The following is a 22587-nucleotide window of genomic DNA, read 5'->3' on the forward strand; positions in this document are numbered from 1 at the left end:
AGTATCGTTGAAAGCCACATCCTGCAACTGCAGCCCTGTGACAGCCATCCTGAAAGCCTGCACGTCTGGGTCGGCAGCCTAGTCAGCTGCCATGCGGGCATAGTCAAGACCCAAGTGGACAGCCCCCGCAATGGCCCGGAGAGGCAGTCGGCGATGAGATTGGTTTTGCCAGCAACATGCTGTACATCCGTGGTGAACTTTGAAATGTAGGAGAGCTGTCGTTGCTGGCGGGTGGACCATGGCTCAGCCAACTTGGCCATGGCGAATGTCAGTGGTTTGTGGTCCACTAATGCCGTGAACTGGTGGGCTTCTAGCAGGGAGTGGAAGTGTTGAACGGCGAGGTAGAGAGTGAGGAGCTCCTGATCGAAGGCTGCTCGTGCACCGCCCTGACTGCGTAGTCTGAAGCGTTTGTAGTAATGGCAATCGGAGCCTTGGGTGACGGGTGCGCTAGCATTGTCACATCAGCCAGAGCAGCCTTAGTGTCCACAAACGCCTTGTCCCTCTCCACAGACCAGTCCACAGCGTGTTTGGTGGCCTTGCCTTTCAGGGCCTCATACAGGGGTTGCATGAGTTGAGCAGCTCGGGGGATAAAGCGGTGGTAAAAGTTCACCATGCCGAGGAACTCCTGTAGGGACTTGACTGTGAGCGGTCGCAGTAAGTTCATGATGGTGTCCACCTTTGATGGGAGGGGTACCACCCCGTCTTTGGTGACTCGGTGTCCGAGGAAGTCAACGGTTGTCAGCCCAAACTGGCTCTTGGCTTGATTTACGATCAGCCCATGCTGGATGAGCTGCTCGAAAAGAGTCCGAAGGTGGAACAGGTTTTCCGCTTTGGAGGTGCTGGCGACGAGGATGTCATCTAGATAGACGAAAACAAAAGGCAGATTCCGTAGCACCGAAAATCCATGAGGCGCTGGAATGTCTGCGCGGTGTTCTTGAGGTCAAACGGCATGCGCAGGAACTCGAACAGTCCAAATGGGGTGATCACTGCCATTTTGGGGACATCCAGCAGGTGGATTGGCATATGATGGTATCCACGGACGAGGTTTGGTGGCCTTCCCTTTCAGGGCCTCATACAGGGGCTAACCTTGACACTTCAGGGACTTGACTGTGAGTGGTCGCGGTAAGTTCATGATAGTGTCCACCTTTGATGGGTGGGGTATCATCCCATCTTTGGTGACTCAGTGTCCGAGGAAGGCGATGGTTGTCAGCCCAAACTGGCACTTGGCTGGATTGACGATCAGCCCGTGCTGGATGAGCCGCTCGAAAAGAATCGGAGGTGGGACAGGTGTTCCGCTTTGGAGGTGCTGGCGACGAGGATGTCATCTAGATAGACGAAAACAAAAGGCAGGTCCCGTAGCACCGAATCACAGCACTGACACTAAATGTCCACGTTTTCCTCAGGAAAAAAGTCTTTGTTGGATCTTCTTTGATGCGGAAGCAACATGAGTTTCAAAACACAATTTTTGACAAGAACAACCCCCGGATATTTGTAGCTGTCCACAAGCTCAATGTCAGCACCTTTAATGCTGGTTGGTACAGGACTAGGAGGAGTCTCTCTAAAACTGATTATCATGTCTTTAGTTTTAGACACATTTAAGTGGAGAAAGGAGTCATCCCACCAAGACACAAAATCATCAGCCTCCGGTCCGTGTTGTTCCTCCTCCCCTTCAAGAAGACTTACAATCACTGAATCATCCACAAATGTGAATATGTGTCTATTGGTATGGTTGCTGCGACAGTCATTAGTGTACAAGATGTAGAGTAATGGGGAGAGGCAACAGCCCTGAGGGGAACCAGTTGAAGAGTGCAGCTGATTGGAAAAGCAGCCATTAACCTTCACACACTGGGACCTATCAGTCAAGAAGTCCAGTATCCAGCCAACTAGATTAAGCTCCAGTTTAAAAAGATGAATTAGCTTATCTGCTAACAGATGTGGCTGGATTGTGTTAAAGGCTGAGGAGAAATACGTATATAAACCACTGTCTGGCATGAGCATTTGTCCCCTCAAGATGGCGGTACAGAAAATTTAAAAGTGTTATTATGGCATCTTGTAAACAAACCCCTAACGGGCCTGTATGCAAATTGCAGTGGATCAAGGGATTTCTCCAGCTGCGATAAATTCACTTGTTATGGTGAATTGTGCCCCTGTAGTCTGCTACAACCTATATAGTTTAGTATGGAGCATATGAGATCATCTAGCAGAGCCACGGAGGAGCCGTTTGGTTTTATGTTAACGAGCAAGAGGTTATTTGGGTACCAATTCCCTGGAGTTTTGGTTGGATCATTTGTGTTCACACTAAAGAGGGAGAGGAAACAGGCGAGGTCAGGATGAATGCAAGAATGGGCTTAGTTCAACCTTTTTTTATCTTGAAAATCACTCATTTAATCGTCATCCTTGATGAAATATTTGCAAATATCCCCACACATATCTTCTCTCAACTGTTCTGTGTTGTTTTGCAGACCCTGAATGGATTTGCTTAGCAATACAGCAACGGAAATGGCAAACCTCTTTTTTGAGTCCATTATCCAGCTGGTGTGTGAAAGAGCAAATGAATCATAACGACCAGTTATGAACTCTTCTGTTCAGTTTAACGTTGCACAACAGCTAATAGTAAACAATAAATTGAACAGATATTGATAAATTATTAATAAAGACATATGGCATGGTAGAGAGACAGGTATACAGACACCTGGCCCATTTATGTCAACAGACACGGGTTATTCTCATCACTCCTTTTGTAATCATTCATTTGAAATCAGCAGATTTTGAAAGTTTTAACCTGACACAACATATTTCCCTTTCAACATTGTGGTCCTTTCAACAGATGCATCCTTCAGCCACTGGCTGAAACCGCTTCATTACTCAAATATGCTGTTATTTGTCGCTGTCGAATGGGGAAGTGGGTACGGTGGCGTTTGACTGATGTTACCTCACATTCTGCCATACAGATTCATGATTCTGTCTGTGGTAAGCCAATGATGCACTTCTTCCTTTTTTTTTTCTTTTTTTTTTTAGAGGGGATTACAAGTGTTTTCAGGAAGTTAATATTGGTCATCTATTGCAGTCTTGTGCACGAGTTCACCCTGCTATACTCTTCAGTTAGACAGTTAGTACTTTATTTCCCCCTTTCCTGACATATGCTGTAAAATCCATGCTTAGACGTTTGAGTCAGACTTTAGTAAGCAACACTGACCATGCAACAGAGTTTCAAGAAGGTTTTGATTTGACTGAACAAATATTTACTGCTGAGATGTTTGTGATCTTACATAGAAGCGCACATTTTGTCCACTTTTTTTCTCTAATGTTTTTTTTATTTTATGTATATATTTCTAAAGGGCAGCTGCTGTTAGCCAGCAGATACTGATTGTTCTGGGCAGTTCCCAAAGTTGCATAATTGTAAAGCATACCACAAGCTGAAAAAGAACTACTTACTCACCCCCCCTCCCCACACGCACGCAAATTACTTAGTACTGAACACATATTGTTTTGCTGCATTTTTCCGGATAGCCAGGTGATGAGCTTCATGGCAGCCCTGCATGTGAATAATGTGATAGAGAGCATATTGCTCAGTATCCTCTGTCTGTCAGGTGAGCTGCTCAATTAATTCACTTTTTTTGATCGCATTGTCTGAATATGACACTATCATAAACTGTATTCTTGATTATGAACACAAAATAGTGGGGGGTGAAGGCTCCAAAACCGGTGCTTAAACCCTTCTTTGGATTAGAGTTGCAATGTACACAGTGTGTTGAAGGGGTTTGGATGTAAAATGTTATTGTGATGGTGAAAGGAGCACCAAAGACCAAATTGTAAAAAAAAAAAAAAAAAAACCCGCTCATAGATGTGTTTGTTGAACTAACTATGGACATTGTTTTACATATGATGTATTGATAATGAGAGATTTCTGTGTACAGGTGCTTCGGACGTGTGTGACAGGGCGGGCTTAAATATCATAACACCGCAGACGATGGTGGGACTGGAGGGCTCCTGTTTGCAAATCCCATGTACGTTTGTAGTACGTAAAGATGAAGAACAAAACTTTAACGTGAATAAAGACATTTTTGCTGTGTGGCTTAAGGGTAAAACGACTTTCGGCCCAAATCCAGAAATTGTGGTTTTCAACAGTAGTGGGAGCAATAACCTATTTCCAATGGAGCTAATTGGAGACCTGAAGAGGAAAAACTGCAGCACCAACTTCTCAGAGCTGATCAAAGCGTATGCAGACAAATACTTCTTCAGATGTGAGAATAGCCCTTTTATGGCAATGGCTGTTTGTAATCCTGTTGACGTAAAGATCATCGGTAAGAGAGCTTTTATTTTTACCTGTTACTGTGAAGAATTCTAACAATACAACTCAACTACATTAGTTTATTGCTGTGGGTAATATTATTATTATATACTGTGAGGAGAGGGAAGGAAATTCTTTAGTTTTAGCTATGTCTCTAATTCACCCCACAACTTTAAACCTCTTTAAATTAATGATGAACAGTGTGATTGGCATCCCTGTTTATACCACAACCGCCAATGTGGCATTATCCAATAACGTCTGTCCATCAGATGAACATCACACATGACTATTGCATGTGCCTTTAATACTCGAAAGACTTATAAAAGTATTTCTCTTCCTTCACATTTAGGTTCTCTCTCTCTCTCTCTCTCTCTCTCTCTCTCTCTCTCTCTCTCTCTCTCTCTCTCTCTCTCTCTCTCTCTCTCTCTCTCAATTCAATTCAATTCAATTCAAATAGCTTTATTGGCATGAGGTAACACTGTACATATTGCCAAAGCATGGGTTTAAACATTGAAAAAGCTCAACAATAATTGGAAACCATTATTGAAAACAAACTTACTACAGAAAAGAAACACAGCACAGCAAAGAAACATAGTACAAAACAAATATACTGTCATCAAGTAGAGCAGCAACAACGTGTGTCAGGTGACTGTCACTCTCCGGCCCTCGCTTTATTGGCAGGCAGCAACATGTACTGCTGCTAACTTACAGCTCTTTGGGTCTTCTGCTAGTAGGACTAGTAGTTTTTCTTCATTTGATAGGTTTGGAAAACCTTTTGTTATTAGTTGGAATAGTTTAAAATGTGCTTCTCTGACATGTTTACATTTTCCACATGTGGTGAGGAAGTGTAGCTCTGTTTCAGGCACACAGGGTGCAGTGACAGCACAGCCTTTGCTCTGCAGGGAGCAGGTCTTCCTGTGTCTCCCCTTCTCAACAGCAAGGCTGTGCTCACTCAGTCTGTACACAGTCAAGGTTGTTTTTAGCTGCTGATCAGTCACCATGCTCAAATAATCTGCTATGGTGTACTGTCCTTTAAGAGTCAGATAGCACTGCATTTTGCTCTGTGTTTTTGTTTGTGTTTGCCAATGTGTGATGTAGTTTTGTTCTAACTGTTTGGCAATTTGATTGGGTCTGATTGGTGATGTGTTCTGTTTCTGAGGTATGTCCATAGAGCAGGTTTGTGCTCTGAGCCTCAGGACCAGTTGGGTAAGGGGATTCCTATTACTATTCAGTTCTTGACATTGCAGAAGGTATTACTATTCAGCTCTTGGCACAGCAGGTCTCTCTCTCTCTCTCTCTCTCTCTCTCTCTCTCTCTCTCTCTCTCTCTCTCTCTCTCTCTCTCTCTCTCTCTCTCTCTCTCTCGGTGCATGCTGGGGTTCGGTATGTAAGTGAGTGTTTGGGGAGACCGACCTGCTGTCAGAAAATCTGATGTAATTATACAATTTTTTGTAGGTTATTTTTGTCTTTAGGGCTGATGTTTTCAGATTTAGTTTTTTTTTATTGGTCGTGGGCTACGTTTGCTGTAGACCGTGTTTGTTTGTCGGACCTTTTCTTTCTCCGGTGTGAGCAAGTTGGGGCCCTCGGAAGCGCCCTCTCTCACTATCCGACATGGAGTGCGGGTTCAGCGTGATCCATCTGTTCCGATACAGGCGGTTCTCCTGGCTGTAGGAGACCGTGTGGGACACGTCAACCTATCGTATGCCTCCAGGATGAACAAAGGTGTGGTTGTTTTCCGTAAAGAAGAGCATTTTGTGGTTGAGCTAATAACGAGCGGCATCTCTCTGAATGGCGTTTATCTGCAGGTTTCCCCACTCGCCGTGCCTTCCACCCGGGTCACTGTCTCCGTTGTTCCCCCATTCATTCCCAATGAGGCGTTGGAGCGGGAGCTTCATGTCCAAACATGTCCAATCCCTCCGGAGACAGGTTTTTATGCATCTGAATTGTCCGTCACAGATGCTGGAGGTTTCCTTCAGAGTGAAACATGAGGAGGGACATTGCATGGTGTACGCCAGTGTAGCCAAGCCCAATTTCTTAATTTTATTCTATTTGTTTATTTTCCCTGAAATGTTTTTTTTAAATTTATTTCTGATTTTTCCCTTTTTCTCCCAATTTAGTGGCCAATCGATCCCTATTTTAATTCAAACACCCACCCTCGTACTGCGTGCGTTCGCCAACTGCATCTCTCCGGCCGGCAGTCTCGAAGCCTCGCCACTTTCGTGACAAGGCGACTCCAGGCCGAACCACGTTTTTTTCCGACACACCCAGAGACACATTCATGTGACGAACACAAGCCGACTCCGCCACCCTCCCGAAGACAGCGTTGCCAATATCGTTACTTCGTCGAGTCCGGCCATAGTCGGATCTGATGAGACCGGGGCGCGAACCCCAGTCCCCAGTGGACAACTGCGTCGACAAAAAGCCGATGCTTAGACCGCTACACCACCGCGGACTTCCAGAGGACAAGCTATGTGACTGGTGCCTGTGTTTTTTTCTTGTGAAGAAAAAAGAAACCCCACAGATCTCCAACTCCGTTGTATGTGTCTCACTCAACGACACAACGCAGAGACAGAAAACAGTTAGCCAGTTACCCCAGCATTGACATAGAGTTGGTTAGTAAAGGTGTGAGGGCCGAAGGCCCGAGCTGCGTCTAAGGAGTGAGGCCGCAGGCCTGGACGAGCGAACGCACGAGGGCCGAAGGCCCGAGCCGCGTCTAACGTCAATCTACTGTTTCCCACTGTTCCTAAACTGAACTAGCCCCTACCCAAGCCCCTACCCAATCATAATGCATGGAGTAGTGATGTCATCTGTAGTCGCAGGACCCCGAGCACATCCGGTGGGGCGAGTAGATCAAGTACTCACACCGGGCCGGCTGAGAAGCGCACTAACACTAGTGCTCAACTGGCTGAGGAGCCATCGGACTCCGCTGCTCCACGGGGGGGTGGCGCCCCGCCAACTGAGTCCAAGGCAGGGGAGGGATACAACAGGCAGGTAGATAATCAGGAAGGGAAACAACAAGTTGATTCGGGTGGTAAGAATGTAATTGATGACAGCTCGGCTATCCCGAGTGTCAAAACAGAAGAAAGGAAAGGAGTAGAGGAGAAACCGGCATCAGGGAAAAACAGCGGAGAAGGGCCAGCAGCTGGACCTGACCATAGTCAGGCTGGTGGTGCAAAGGGGAGAAAGGGTGAGTCGGCGTTATGGAGAGTGTTGCTGGTGAGAATAAGGTGGAGGGAATGGGGTATGACTCTGACTGTGTCTCTGTTACAGACCCAGTCACAAACTGCAGATCTGTATTCACTTGAGGAAATAAGTTGTTTTCCAGATGACACCTTTGAAAAATCTGTGAAAGTATCTTGAGCATTTTCCAGATACGGAAAATCTATTGAAAGCGTGTCGACTGCAGAATTTTTTTGGGGTCGATGTGGTCGATGAAAAAAAAACAAACATTTCCATTGGAAAAAACACGCAACAGCTCTTATGAAGTTGCATAAGGCTATGACTAAGTAAGTTAGGTCTTGATGGGTGTGTTGCACTGGGCGATCTTCCTCTTACTGCTGCTGGACTCACTGATTCATGGAGCCAGCCTGGATGTCCACGACTGGTGCTCTGCAGGACTTCCCCAGAAACTGGTTTCCACCAGGAACATCACCCTACAGCGCATAGTGGCTGCAGCAGGATCGGGACTTGACAACACTGAGGCGGTAGCTCAGCTGCTCAACATGAGGTCTACATGCCGCACAAGAGACTTTTTAAAGTTACGAATTAAAAAAAACCCCGAAGAAGAGCTGAAGATGATGAGGGAGTACAACAGGGGAGCAGAGCATCCACACGGAAATGACCTTTTTTTCCCAGAACTTGGGGTAGTATTGTGCTTAGTGGGAGTTGATGAAAATCTGGTTTTCTTTTTTCTTTTTCTAATTTGTGTAACAAGGGGAAGTCCTGGCTGTATTATTGGCTTTGTTTTATTTTATTTATTTGTTGTTTAAATTGTGTAAATACAACATCCATTGCACGTTGTCCGTCTTGGGAGAGAGATCCCTCCTCTGCTGCTCTCCTTGAGGTTTCTTCCTATTTTTTCTCCCTGTTAAAGGAGTTTTTTAGGGAGTTGTTCCTCATCCGATGCGAGGGTCTAAGGACAGGATGCTGTGCTGCTGCAAACCCACCCTGAGGCGAATTTGTGTTTTGTTATGTTGGGCTATTTAAGTTTGAAATTCTGTCTGTTGTTACAAATACTTGTTTAGATTACTCAATGGTCTTTCCCCCCCCCCCCCCTGAAACTTTTCTTTGTATGAGCTGGATTATAAAGAGATAATTATGTTTGGATATCAGCTGTTGGACTGTCATGTAATCCGAATAAATGTACTTTTTAAAATCAAATCTCTCTCTCTCTCTCTCGCTCTCTGTAAAAAAGAAAAAACATGTTAAACTTTGTCCAGGCACATGTGCTAAGTCTTCGCTTAGTCTCGTCTGACTGACGTGCACAAAATACTTTATACTTATGCAAAATAGAAGTGATACGATTTCCAATATGCAATGCTGTGCATTCAACTGACATGAAGTCCTGTGTTATTGTGACTTTTACTATACATTTCAGTGCATTTGCCTCTAACCTTACCACAGAATCACCCCCAAGCCCCACCATTGATATCCCTGACGAGCGTAAGGAAGGACGCATGGTAACCATCAACTGCTCAGCCATCGCCCCCTGTCCCGAGCAATATCCGACCCTGACATGGAGTCCTCCATGGCATGCTGAGACTCAGTTAGAGAAAAACGAAGACCAAACCTACACGGCTAGATCACATCTGAACGTTACTCTGTCACACGAGTATGATGGACTCAACATCGGTTGTTCTGCCATCTACAACGTGAAAAATGTACACAAGACGGCGAACAGCTCCTTCACCCTCAACGTGTCATGTAAGACGATTCACCCTAGCTACTGCATGCTTTTAGACCACAGATAGTCGTTCGTCCGGGTAGCTTAGCGGTCTATTCCATTGTCTACTGACATGGGGCTCGCCAGTTTGAATCCCCGTGTTACCTTTGGCTTGGTTGGGCACCCCTACAGACACAATTGGCCGTGTCTGTAGGGGTGGGAAGCCGGATGTGGGTATGTATCCTGGTCACTGCACTAGCGCCTCCTCTGGCCGGTCGGGGCGCCTGTTCGGGGGGGGGGGGGACTGGAAGGGAACAGCGTGATCCTCCCACGCGCTACGTCCCCCTGGTGAAACTCCTCACTGTCAGGTGAAAAGAAGCGACTGGCGACTCCACATGTATCGGAGGAGACATGTGGTAGTCTACAGCCTTCCCTGGATCGGCGGCGGGGGGGGGGGGGGGGGGTGGCGGAGCAGCGACCAGGATGGCTCAGAAGAGTGGGGTAATTGGCCGGATACAATTGAGGTGGAAACAAAGGGGGGGGGGGGGTAGTCATTCGCTGTCAAATATGGCCCATCTACAAAGCATGAATGAGAGGGGGATTCAATCAACCAGCAGAATCTGTACACACTTTGCATGTTGTTTGACACCTTTGATTTGTTGTGAAAGCGTAAGGTGTTCAGCAGAAGCCCCGTGCTGTAGTCCCCCACACATTAAACACATTTAGACACCGGTATTTCCATTTCATTGCTGCACCCCTTTGATTACTGTATGTATCAAAGTGACTTGATAAACATCATAGTATTGAGAAGTAACAATGCACATCCTTCAGTCAATCAGGAAGTTGATACAACTGAACAATACCAATATACGACGAACTGTTTTCTTTTTTGTTGTTTTGTTGTTTTATTGTCTGCTGGCACATACTGTGTCGATGATGAGATCACGCGGATTTTCTCTTGTATGACGACTGTATCTTCGGATCTTGTTGTTTAACGTTGGCTCCTCTCCTCACCCGGCCCCTGATACTAATATCCTCTCTCCAAACTTGATCACCTGCTTCCTTTTCCACAGACACCCCCAAGAACACCTCAGCCCACATCAGTCCTGTTTCAGGTGTGGTGTCGGTCGGTAGCTGGGTGAACATGACCTGCTCCAGCAAAGCCAACCCTCCCGTCACACGCTTCACGTGGTTCAAGGGTCGCGCGCCCAGCAGCATGACTGTACACCAGGGAGACTTCTACAGCTTCAATGTGACCGATGAAAGGGATGCTGGCGTTTATTTCTGCATGGCTGAGAATGAACTTGGCTGCGCGAATTCATCAGAGATCCGCCTGGAGATTAAAGGTAAAGCCCAATGTGTGCGTAATGCACTGGAGATGGAGTTTACTTACTTTTTAGATACAGTATGTAACGGGTGGCCCCTTATTAAACAAATATGAAGCAGAAGTGACAGACTTTGTTTTAAGTGTGTTTTTTTTATCCCAAGCCATGACTGCAAAAATTGGTAACAAACAAGAGCTACAAATAACCAACTTATATCTGATCTTTTCCCAGTTTATGCAATAACTACATAAGATTATGTGCCGTCTGCTCATTGTATGAAATTAATTTAGATGAACTTAAATTAAATCCTCTTTAATCATGAAGGGCTGATGAAGAAGAGACGGGCTTGAAAGGATGTAATTTAGTGGGGTGATCCTAATATCTTAGTGTCATCAGTGACTCTGCCACATGTCATTCCCCTTTTGCACCGTCCCTATATATGTTGGTTTAACAGTAAACCATCTTATTATGTAGAAAGACCATTTGCTTCTCAGGGATCATACAAAAATAGCTGCTACTCGTGTGTGGGATGTGCAGTGTCGATATAGACGTCACCTCCACTCTTCTTCTCCCCAGTTGTACTTGGCCAATTACTCTATTTTCCGACCTGTCCTGGTCGCTGCTCCACCCCCTCTGCCGATCCGGGGAGGGCTGCAGACTACCACATGCCTCCTCCGATACATGTGGAGTCGCCAGCCGCTCCTTTTCACCTGACAGTGAGGAGTTTCGCCAGGGGGACATAGCGCGTGGGAGGATCACGCTATTCCCCAAAGTTCCCCCTCCCCCCCGAACAGGCGCCCCGACCGACCAGAGGAGGCGCTAGTACAGCCACCAAGACACATATCCACAATCCACCTTCCCACCCGCAGACACCGCCAATTGGGTCTGAAGGGATGCCCGACCAAGCCGGAGGTGACGCGGGGGATTCGAGCCGGCAATCCCCGTGTTGGTAGGCAACGGAATAGACCGCCATGCTACCAGGACGCCTATAGATGGCGCTCTAATTGCGTCTGTCACACATCCGTTTTCCGGACAAGTCCTATTGGTTGCAGTGCAACACTGCAGGGGCAATGCCTGGGACTTTGATAACGACTAAGCAATTAACGTTGGACCATGACCTCTTTTAAACCCAAATTCTAACTCTGAACATGTTTTTCCTTGGTTTTGTTTTGAAGGGCTTGGTACATCTGAGAATATTTACATGCCCGTTGTCATTGGAGTGGCCGCTGGAGTTGGCTTCCTCGTCTGTCTTGCTGTGTGTGTTTGGTACGTATATCAGGAGTCATGGACGTTTGTCTTTTCATTCCATGCGCCTGCGCACATCAAACCAAATATCGCTCCCCCCAGCCCACAGCAGTGCAACCCAAACACAAAAACACATGTCCAAACTACAAGAACACATATATCCAAACTACCAACAAAACAAAATCACTGTCCAAGAGAGCCATGCAGGGCTAGCAGTTCTGCTTTTATTTTTGATTGACACGTTTAAATTCTACATACAACAAACTCATAAAACAAAAGCAAGAGGGAGGAAATAGAAGTGAAGAAAATTAAATGAATGAAATTAAATACATAAATGGAAGGGAGGGGACCCCTAGGGGTTCGCTGCAAGTTCAGGTTGTTGTATCAAGTAAGAGAGTTCCATCAGCATTCCTCTTCTCCACCGACCTCAGTGATGAGCAATAACGACACAGTTCCCTATGAAATGTGCAGAGGTTTGGCTGCATTTTCAGGAATCGGTTCTTATCTAGGGCGGCACGGTGGCGCAGTGGTTAGCGTGGTCGCCTCACAGCAAGAAGGTCCTGGGTTTGAGCCCCGGGGTAGTTCAACCTTGGGGGTCGTCCCGGGTTGTCCCCTGTGTGGAGTTTGCATGTGCTCCCTGTGTCTGCGTGGGTTTCCTCCGGGGGCTCCGGTTTCCTCCCACAGTCCAAAGACATGTAGGTCAGGTGAATCGGCCGTACTAAATTGTCCCTGTGTGTGTGTGTGTGTGTGTGTGTGTGTGTGTGTGTGTGTGTGTGTGTGTGTGTGTGTGTGTGTGTTGGCCCTGTGATGGCTGGGCGGCCTGTCCAAGGTGTCTCCCCGCCTGCCGCCCTATGACTGCTGGGATAGGCTCCGACATTCCCACGACCCTGAGTTGGATAAGCGGTTTGGATAATGGATGGATGGATGTTCTCATCTAAAAAGGACTTTCCAAGAATAATAATTGTGTTAATTGCCAAATCATGTGTTCCGTCTCTCACAAGCATACCAAAAATCACATCCTCTTTTTTTTAGTTCAAAGATGTAAGATTTTGGAAACAACCAGTAATGCAGCTCTTCCCAAAAGGCACCAACAAACTGAAATTCATAAAACACATGTTCTGCTGTTGCAATGTGTTCATTGCAAAATGAGCAGTTGTTACAGTCTAAACCAAATTAGCCTGCCCCGCTTCCGCGTCCTGTCAGACCGCCCTCGTTGTTTCCTCCTTGGGCGCAGATCCAGGCAGGGCCGTGGTCCCTGGGCCCACAGGATGCAGCAGACCAAACTGTCCCAGCCAATCCAGCGCCAGCTCTTCCAGCCATCAAACGAAGACACAAACTTAGACACAGACGTACATAAAGACACTGCATGGACGGTACTGGGTGAGGCCACCACAAATTTACATTCTTGCCGCCATCTTCCCACACCGGTACTGGGTGAGGCCGCTGCAAATGTGAATTCGCGCAGCCATCTTCCCACACTGGAAGCGATATCACATATCAGTGCAGGATAACGCTGCCAAGTTATACAATGCTAAAGTTTCAGTCACAGTCGATGCTGACATGTAATATGAGCACTTCATTTGTCTTTGTATCGCGTGTGCCAGTGTGTTCTCTGAAACACCTGTGTTTTGTTTCTGCACCATCATCGTCGTCATCTAAAAAGACAAATACCTACCGGAGGTCAGTAGTGGTTGAATGATTTGGATTTTGAGGAACAGAATGAGCTGGACCCAAACATTTGAAATTGTGCTGGCCAGCCAAGAAAATGAAGTCTTATCTTTAGCCTGTCTCTGGTTTTGATGTTCCTCCCCATTGAGCTTGAGTAGTTCCATCTAACGCTGCTGAGGCTATATTTGCATGACCACAGAAAACAATATTCTTATTTGGTTTTTTGGAGACCTCAAATTTACTGATTTCTCTGCTGGTTTATTATGGAGAGAGAGAAAGATCAACAAGTCCGGGTCACAAAAAGCTGAATGTTAGACACATTCTGCAAACATAGCCCCTGATTATCTTCGTGTGTTGGCCAGCAGTTTAATGATCGAGGCGATGAAACGTCAAGTCCAGCTCAGACTGTCACATCATAAGTCAAGTCAAGTCACTTATATTTGTATAGCCAAAAATCACAAATTACAAATTTGCCTTAGGGGGCTTTACGGCAATACTTAGACCCTCGCATTGGACCAGGAACAACTCCCTAAAAAAATCCTTTAACAGGGGAAATAGGAAGAAACCTCAGGGAGCGCAACAGAGGAGGGATCTTTCTCCTAAGACAGACAGACAGGTTGTACAGACGTGCAATGGATGTTGTGTGCACAGAATGAAATACAATTTACAGAATACAACATTGAAAGAAGTTAGCAGAATTATAATGGAATTATAAGATATATGAAGAATATGATGAGGAGGATGCCAAGCAGTGTCCAGATGCCACCAGGACAGCCTAGGACCTGAGCCACATGACCACCATCACCATGTAGACCTGACAGGAGGACAGACTACTCATGCACACAGGGGATACTCACATCACACCATTCACATACATGGGAGAAGAGACAATAAAACAGTTACATAAGATAAGATAAGATAAGATAAGATACTTTATTGTCATTGTGTACACACAACAAAGTTTCAGTTTGGTGACTGTCAGACCAGCAACACTAGACAAGGTAAATGATTAAAAAAAACAAAACAAGATAAAACAAGAACAAACAACATTTAGTATAAATAAGTGAGGTAGTAAAAATAAGTGAGGTAGCAAAACTGATGATGAGACAATAAAAGATAGCGGCGGCTTTTAAAGTTCAAAATAGTGCAGGGGGTTATTGCACATTGTCCATATTGCAGCAGCTTTAGTACCAGTTAGTCCTCAGCAGCTATAGGCAGGTGTGTGTGTGTGTGTGTGTGTAGGGGGGTGGGGGCTACAGGTCTGGGGAAGAAGCTATTCCTCTGCCTGTTAGTCCGGGTTTTGATGGTGCGGTATCTTTTCCCCGATGGCGAGGGAATGAACAGACAGTGACCTGGGTCTGTTGCGTCTTTGCTGATGTTGCTGGCTTTCCTCTGTAGGCGGCCAGCATACACAGCATCCAGGTCCGGGAGCACAGATCCCACAATCCTGTGCTGTCTGTACCACCCGGGCCAAGTACTTCCTATTCTCTGCTGTGCAGCTGGCACACCACACTGTGACACATTGACAGAGGATGCTTTCTATAGTGCTTCTGTAAAAGGTGACCAGCAGCTGAGAAGGGAGACCGGCTTGTTTAAGTTTCTTGAGGAAGAAAAGCCTCTGTTGTGCTTTCTTCACCAGGAGGGAGGTGTTGAGTGACCATGTGAGTTCTTTGGTTATGTGGATTCCCAGGAATTTGATGTTATCCACAATATGCACCTCTTCACCGTTTATGGGCAGTCACGCATCGGAGAGAGAGAAGGATATAACACTGAATCTGGGTAACAAGATTACATGGATTGAAAAGATATATAAAGAATGTGATGGGGAGGATGCTGAGCAGTGTCCCGGTGGTGACCACCGTCACCACGGAGACCTGGGAAGAGGACAAACTGCACATGCACATAGGGTAGGAGAGACTCACGTCATACCATTCACACACACAAAAGAGAAAGGAGAATACATCATTCAGAGAGAAAGAAAAGACATGTGAGGCAAGTTTTCAATAGTCAATAATCTATACTCTATAATCTCATCGGCAGAACAGTGCTTAGTCAATTCATTGAGACAGAAACCGACCCGCCATGCAGCACTGGTCATGAAGTTCCCAATTTCAAGGCAACTAATTGTAGGTTAAGGCCACAAGATGAGGTTTAGGTTTGGATTTAAAGGAATCAACAGATTACGATTGTCTGACGGCAGCAGGCAGGTTATTCCACGAGAACGGGGCCTGATAGGAAAAGGCCCTGCCACCAGCTGACTGCTTTTTAACTTTGGGTCCACGCAGGAGCCCTGTGTTTTGAGAGAGGAGAGCTCGCGAGGGAATGAACGGTTAAGGTTTGTGGTATTGGGCTATACAAATAAAATTGACTTGACTTGATTTAAGGAGATCAGACAGGTACGGCGAGGCAAGCCCATTTAGGATTTTATAAGTCAGCAGAGGCACCGTGAACTCTGATCTAACATGGATAGGAAGCCAATGAAGGGAGGCAAGAATTGGTGTAATATGGCAAAACTTTCTAGTTTCAGTTAGGATTCTAGCTGCAGCATTTTGAACTTCAGATGGTTCAAAATGCTGCAGCTGGATCGCTTATGTTTCGAGGGAGCGCCCTCTATCGGTGGATAGTATAATTACAATAGGTATGGTTCAAATGTGGTCAAGGGACCTGCTCGCTCCCAACGCTTGTGGAACCAACAATTTATTGATATTTGGAAATTGACCCGCGGGTCGTACTGAGTGAGGACGGGGGCCGAATGCGGCCCGCGGGCCGCCAGTTGATCTCCCTGAGATCTGAAGTCTGGAATCACACAAGCTCTCTTTTTGTTTCTCCACCTCCTGTGTGCTGTCTGATTTGTACGAGGTTGCAGCAAGGAAGGACTCGCACACAGCACAAAAAAAAGGGAATTCAGACTGGAGTCTGGTTTGTAAATATTTCTATTTGTTGCATAGCAGGGCTGTATAGACAGTGGAAAAAATGTGCAAATGTGAATAGAGTGCAAAAGGGCAAACGTTTCAGTCTATGTTAGGCTTTCCTCAGTGCAAGAAGAGCAATGTTGGACTGAATTATATGACATCATCTGAGATTACTATTATTTCTTTCAGGTGCTTAAAGAAAAAAAGACCAGCTCAACCAAAGACACAGGTTGGAAACTAGTTATCCTACTCTTTACTACTATACTATACTATACTATACTATACTATACTATACTATACCATACCACACCACACCACACCATACTATACTATAATATATGCTATACTATACCATACTATGCTATGCTATACATTACATTACACAAAACTGCAATCTAATTCTTTCGGACATAGTTGGTGGTGTTTTGCTCTGGGATTTCTTTTTTTCATTTTGAAAATTTTGCTGTTGCAAAAAAAAAGGTTGGGAAAAACTGCTATACTGTACTTCTTATACCATATTTGCCTGTATTTTGCAATGCTATGCAATATGATGAGATTTGTATCATAAGAGAATAGATTCACATTTAAGGTTTAAACCCTTACTGATGCTTTGGCAATCCAATTTTACAGGGCATGATGTGAATACGTAGAAGGATTTAATTTCTTTATGAAAGTCCTGTGGTCCATTGGGAAATTCATTCTCTGCACTTGACCCATTTATTTATTTATCTAAAAGGGTCCCCATTAGCTGATGCCCATGGCACCAGCTAATCTTCTTGGGATCTGAATCCATTACATCATATTCATCATATACATATTGTAGCGAATTCGGGGGACAACGCAACCACAGGAACTGCCGCGGTCGGGAAGCGAACCCGCATCGCCCGCACCGCAGGAGACATCGCTAACCGCTCGACTAAAGGGTCAGACCCGCCAGCCAGCGGCCAGCGTGTCTACTAATCCATGCACGTTACAATATGCAACATCACATTTGTGTTACCATGTGCACCTCTAATTGTATTACATAAGAAAGAGGTCGTTCGGGCGTCTGAGTAGTGTAGCGGTCTATTCCTTTGCCTGCGGGGATCACCGGTTCGAATCCCCGTGTTACCTCCAGCATGGTCGGGTATCCCTACAGACACAATTGGCCGTGTCTGCAGGTGGGAAGCCGGCTGTGGGTAGATGTCCTGGTCGCTGCACTAGCGCCTCCTCTGGACGGTCAGGGCGCCTGTTCGGGGGGAGCGGGAACTGGGGGAATAGCGTGATCCTCCCATGCGCTACGTCCCCCTGGTGAAACTCCTAATTGTCAGGTGAAAAGGAGCGGCTGGCGACTCCACATGTATCGGAGAAGGCATGTGGTAGTCTGCAGCCCTCCCCGGATTGGCAGAGGGGGTGGAGCAGCGACCGCGACAGCTCGGAAGAGTGGGGTAATTGGCCAAGTACAATTGGGAAGAAAAATTGGAGAAATATGAAAAGAAGTGTTCGTTCAAAATTTCTGAAATATTCATTCCGATGTACATTCATTTGTGACTCTGCTTACGCAGTGAGCAGAAGGTTGGGTAAGAACAAATTAGTCTCAATTAGTCTGATGAATAAATCTCAGGATTAGTCTCATGAATTGGTCGCAGTGGCCCTCACCAGAGAAGAACAAGAAGCTATACATGACCAACACTGGACTATTGATCAGCTGCTTAAGTAATGTATTCTTAAATGGTATTTTTAATGAGGATTTGGTATTAGATTGACATATACAAAGGGGGCAGCTATTCCAATGATTGATGGCCCAGTAAATGGCTGTCTTTTTTTAAGGCACTAGATTTTAGGCAAGGTAACAGGATTTGGCCATCACCTGCTGGTTTAGTGAAATGACTGTGAAAGTTACTACGTTTGATAATTTGACTGTGTAAAAACTCGAGTTTATTAGAATTAATGCTAACGCTGAAGAATGTGACTGTGCTTAAGACAAGCCTTATCTCTAACCATAAGTGTTTACAGTGCATGCTGTCTGTGTTCTTATGGGGCAGTGTAAGACTAGTCTAGCAGCTCTGTTCTGGGCAATTTGTAGTTTCCTCTGTAAACTTTTTGATGCAGATGACCATACAGGTGAGCAATAGTCCAGGTAGCTTAAAATCAAAGATTTAACCACTTGCCCCAGAATGTGTGCTGGAACATACGGGAGGTATTTTCTTGCAGTAAAGATGCTGTTGCCCATTTTCCCAACAATTGTGTCGATGTGTTCTACCCATGACAGTTGACTAGCTATCATTACACCCAGTAATTTAACCTTATCCACCTGTTGTATAAGTTCACCAGATGAGTACAGACTCAGTGTTGGCATTGATGACAATTTATAACTAGATACCAGAATAATGGATTTGGTCTTTGAGATGTTTTATACCAATTTATTTAATTTTATCCAACCAAAGACCAAATTTAGCTAGGAAGATAAATCTTTGTCTAGATCTCCAGTAATATTTGCTGCATAATACAGTGTAGAATCATCAGCGTTCATTTGTATACTTGCTTTTCACAAAGCAGATGGCAGGTAATTTGTACAGATGGAATAAAGCAGTGGTCCAAGACAGCTACCTGTGGCATACCACAGCCCGGCCCTTTAAATTTAGACATGCTGCAATTGTCTTTGTGTTCTGCATGAAAGATAACTCTTCATAAATGAGAAGGCACTTGGTCTAAATCCATAGCATTTTAGTTTTCCAATGAAAAGGTCATGATCTATAACATCAAATTCCATGATAAAATCCAGTAACACTGCACCTGTTATCTTAGAGTTATCCATCTCCTTTAACCAGTCGTCTGTCATTTGTGTAAGGGTGGAACAAGTGGAGTGGTTGTGTCTATAAGCATGTTGAAGTCTTGTATTTAAACCATTACAGTCAAAGTAATCTTGTATTTGCAATGGACTATTCTCTCTATCAGTTTACTGAGTACTGGGAGAATAGTATCCTATCCATCCTATCCATCCACCACAGTTTGGCACCCGGGGACAAACTTCCAAATTTTGTGACCAGAGGCATTGACAGGGGTGCTGTATATCTAACAATATTTATCAATATCTGTTTTTTGTTTTGTTTTTCTTTTATGTGGAGAAAACTGGAGCATCCACAGAAAAAACACAGGAACACAGGGAGGACAAGCCAAGATCCCACAGTGAGGCCACAGGCCAGGACTCAGACCCAGACATTATTTATACAAAGGTGACAGTGCTAACTACACTGCTCTGCCACCCAATCTATATAAATCTATTCAAATCTACTCAGTACTCATGCACTAAACAAACCTTCCATTATGTAAGCATAATAGATGCAATGCTTGTGACCCGATCAAGCAAAGAAACCCCAACAGATGTTTTAAAACATCCTGTGAAACAGGACCTGTCTGCCAGGTTCATTACCTCTAATAGCATAAGCACTCGGGCTTCAGGGCTATATATTTACGAAAGAGGAACAAATATATTTCCTCTCATTGATATGCAAATCCAATCTTGTCATGGCTTTATAAACAGGGCAAACCACACAGGTATATTTCCCGTCATTAGGCAGCCATGATGGACATTGTGATCTGTAGCGAGAGTAGGGTGCAGGTTGAGGAGAGCCTGGAGAGGTGGAGGTATGCACTGGAGAGAAGAGGAATGAAAGTCAGTAGAAGCAAGACGGAATACATATGCGTGAATGAGAGGGAGGACAGTGGAATGGTCAGGATGCAAGGAGTGGAGGTGACAAAGGCATTTGAGTTTAAATACTTGGGGTCAACTGTCCAAAGTAACGGGGAGAGCAGTAAAGAGGTGAAGAAGAGAGTGCAGGCAGGGTGGAGTGGGTGGAGAAGTGTGTCAGGAGTGATTTGCGACAGAAGGGTACCAGCAAGAGTTAAAGGGAAAGTTTACAAGATGGTTGTGAGACCAGCTATGTTATATGGTTTGGAGACAGTGGCACTGATGAAAAGACAGGAGGTGGAGCTGGAGGTGGCAGAGTTGAAGATGCTAAGATTTTCATTGGGAGTAACGAAGAAGGACAGGATTAGGAAGGAGTATATTAGAGGGACCGCTCAGGTTGGACGGTTTGGAGACAAAGCAAGAGAGGCAAGATTGAGATGGCTTGGACATGTGTGGAGGAGAGATGCTGGGTATATTGGGAGAAGGATGCTGAATATGGAGCTGCCACGGAAGAGGAGAAAAGAGGAAGGCCAAAGAGGAGGTTTATGGATGTGGTGAGGGAAGACATGCAGGTGGCTGGTGTGACAGAGGAAGACGCAGAAGACAGGAAGAAATGGAAACAGATGATCCGCTGTGGCGCCCCCTAACGGGAGCAGCCGAAAGTAGTAGTAGTAGTAGGCAGCCATGATGAGCTGAAATCTCCATGTGATTCAACTAATCACGCTTTCATCTCAAAGGTCTTTCTATTACTACTATTTCACCAGAATGAATGCAAGCATAGCGTGGAGTGGGAGAAAGATTGGTTGAGGTAGGTTTGGTGGGGTCAAATGATGTCCATTGCTCAGCATCATAGATGACCAGCAAATAACAGAGGCAAAAGTTAGAAACACAGATTTCTGACTGGGAAGGTATCCATATGAACCTTTTCACAGACTGGGGAATAATCCGGATAAGTGGATGAAGTTACAAAGCCCAGTTTTTCACGGCATTTCCAGTTCACACGTCCTTTGGTTCATTTTCCCCCAGGTCCAAGTGGTTGAGAAACTGCCAGACAAACCAGCACAAGAAATCCACTATGGAGAGATTGACTTCAAGATGAGATCCCAGCCCTCGGACTTGGGGAAAGTCAATGAAGCTGAACAGGACACAGAGTACGCAGAGGTCAATGTGCCACGGCAAGCAAAACGCCCACATGTAACACAGATGGGGGGCATTTATCCAAAAATAAACAACCGCTGAACATATCGACATGTCCCCGCGATTATGCCATCATTATATTTTGTGATATGTATTAAAAAAGAAAAGAAGCTAGGTACCCAGGTTGTTTCACGGCAGTGATGTCCACGGTTGAAAGGAGAGTATTTGGTGGGCCGCCACCCACCCATATCTCATTTTATGATTTTCAATTTATAATCTCAATTCAAAACCTCCCCTTTGTTGTGTCAGCTTGAGCTCTTTGCAGGAAAGTTTTTGACTCGATAAAATCTACCGCAATCATTGTTAGTCTCCACGATATTCAATATAATTCTATTTTGCATTTTCTTCACTCTGTTTTTCCTTTATATTTAATGTCTAAATCCGTCTGTTTTTATCTCTTTAAAATAAGGTTAGGGAAACTTTTTTAAAATCCTCAGTGGTGATTATATCTTCAACCCAAAACTGGGTCCACGTCTTATATATTAAGCGGTTGAGTGACTTCTTGGACAATGTTAGCGTGGGTTTGAGTCCCAGATGTGGAAGGAATACACAAATAGAGTAAAGAAAACACCAGCCGCGGGAGTCCGGGTGGCGTGGTGGTCTAGTCCAGTGTTTCTCAACCGGGGGTCCGCGGACCCCTAGTGGTCCGTGGTGTAATTGCAAGGGGTCCGTGAAAATAAAATATCTTAAAAAAAAGATCCTATGACATTTATAGAAATAGGATTATTTTACTCAAATGTGACTGAGACCTTTATCTACCTAAACTATAAAGGGTAACAGGACTTTTTTCTCTAATTACATCTGTTTCACAAGTGTAATTTGTTGTATTTTAATAAGAGATCTCGCTCCCGTTTGCATTGTTAAAAGTTACTGCATAAAAATTCTGTTGTTACATATATCTGAAAGTTACTGAATACATATTCTGTTTTGTTACATATATCTGAAAGTTACTGAATACATACTGTTTTGTTAACTATATCTAAGTTACAACTGAAAGCTCTTATTTTTGCCCCAAAGAGTGAATAAATGCTATAATGCTATAATGCTATTATAATGCAGTTTCTACTGTTTCTATCAAATTGCAACCCCCCTCCCCCAAGATCAGGTGGAGGGGTCCTCAGGGTAGATCAAAAATACGCAGGGGGTCCAGGACCCCAAAAAGGTTGAGAACCACTGCACTAGTCCCTTTCTTACCAACACAGGGATCGCTGGTTCGAATCCCCGTGTTACCACCGGCTTGGTCGGGCATCTCTACAGACACAGTTGGCCGTGTCTGTGGGTGGGAGGGCGGATGTGGGTATGTGTCCTGGTCGCTGCACTAGCGCCTCTTCTGGTCAGTCGGTCGGGGTGCCTGTTCAGGGGGGACTAGGGGAAATAGTGTGATCCTCCCGCACGCTA

The 22587-nt window shown here is 45.1% G+C and overlaps 1 protein-coding gene across 1 annotated transcript; it reads left to right on the forward strand.

The window, feature by feature from the left end:
* The first annotated feature begins 1199 nt into the window (after nt 1-1199).
* On the forward strand, nt 1200-21474 carry si:dkeyp-28d2.4 (sialoadhesin). The gene is made up of 7 exons (XM_056299208.1): nt 1200-1278; nt 3918-4304; nt 8914-9213; nt 10246-10518; nt 11673-11740; nt 21019-21186; nt 21439-21474. Exons 1-7 carry the CDS (start codon nt 1200-1202, stop codon nt 21472-21474), a joined length of 1311 nt encoding a protein of 436 aa, XP_056155183.1.
* The last annotated feature ends 1113 nt before the right edge of the window (nt 21475-22587 follow it).

Source organism: Lampris incognitus, chromosome 19 (genome assembly GCF_029633865.1).
Source record: "Lampris incognitus isolate fLamInc1 chromosome 19, fLamInc1.hap2, whole genome shotgun sequence".
NCBI lineage: Eukaryota > Metazoa > Chordata > Actinopteri > Lampriformes > Lampridae > Lampris > Lampris incognitus.

Coding starts and splice junctions, on each gene's coding strand:
- si:dkeyp-28d2.4 (XM_056299208.1), top strand. CDS start 1,200: ATGGTTGTCAGCCCAAACTGGCACTTGGCTGGATTGACGATCAGCCCG. Junction 1,279..3,917: donor CCGCTCGAAAAGAATCGGAG/GTGGGACAGGTG, acceptor TTCTGTGTACAG/GTGCTTCGGACGTGTGTGAC. Junction 11,741..21,018: donor CCGCTGGAGTTGGCTTCCTC/GTCTGTCTTGCT, acceptor ATTTTCCCCCAG/GTCCAAGTGGTTGAGAAACT.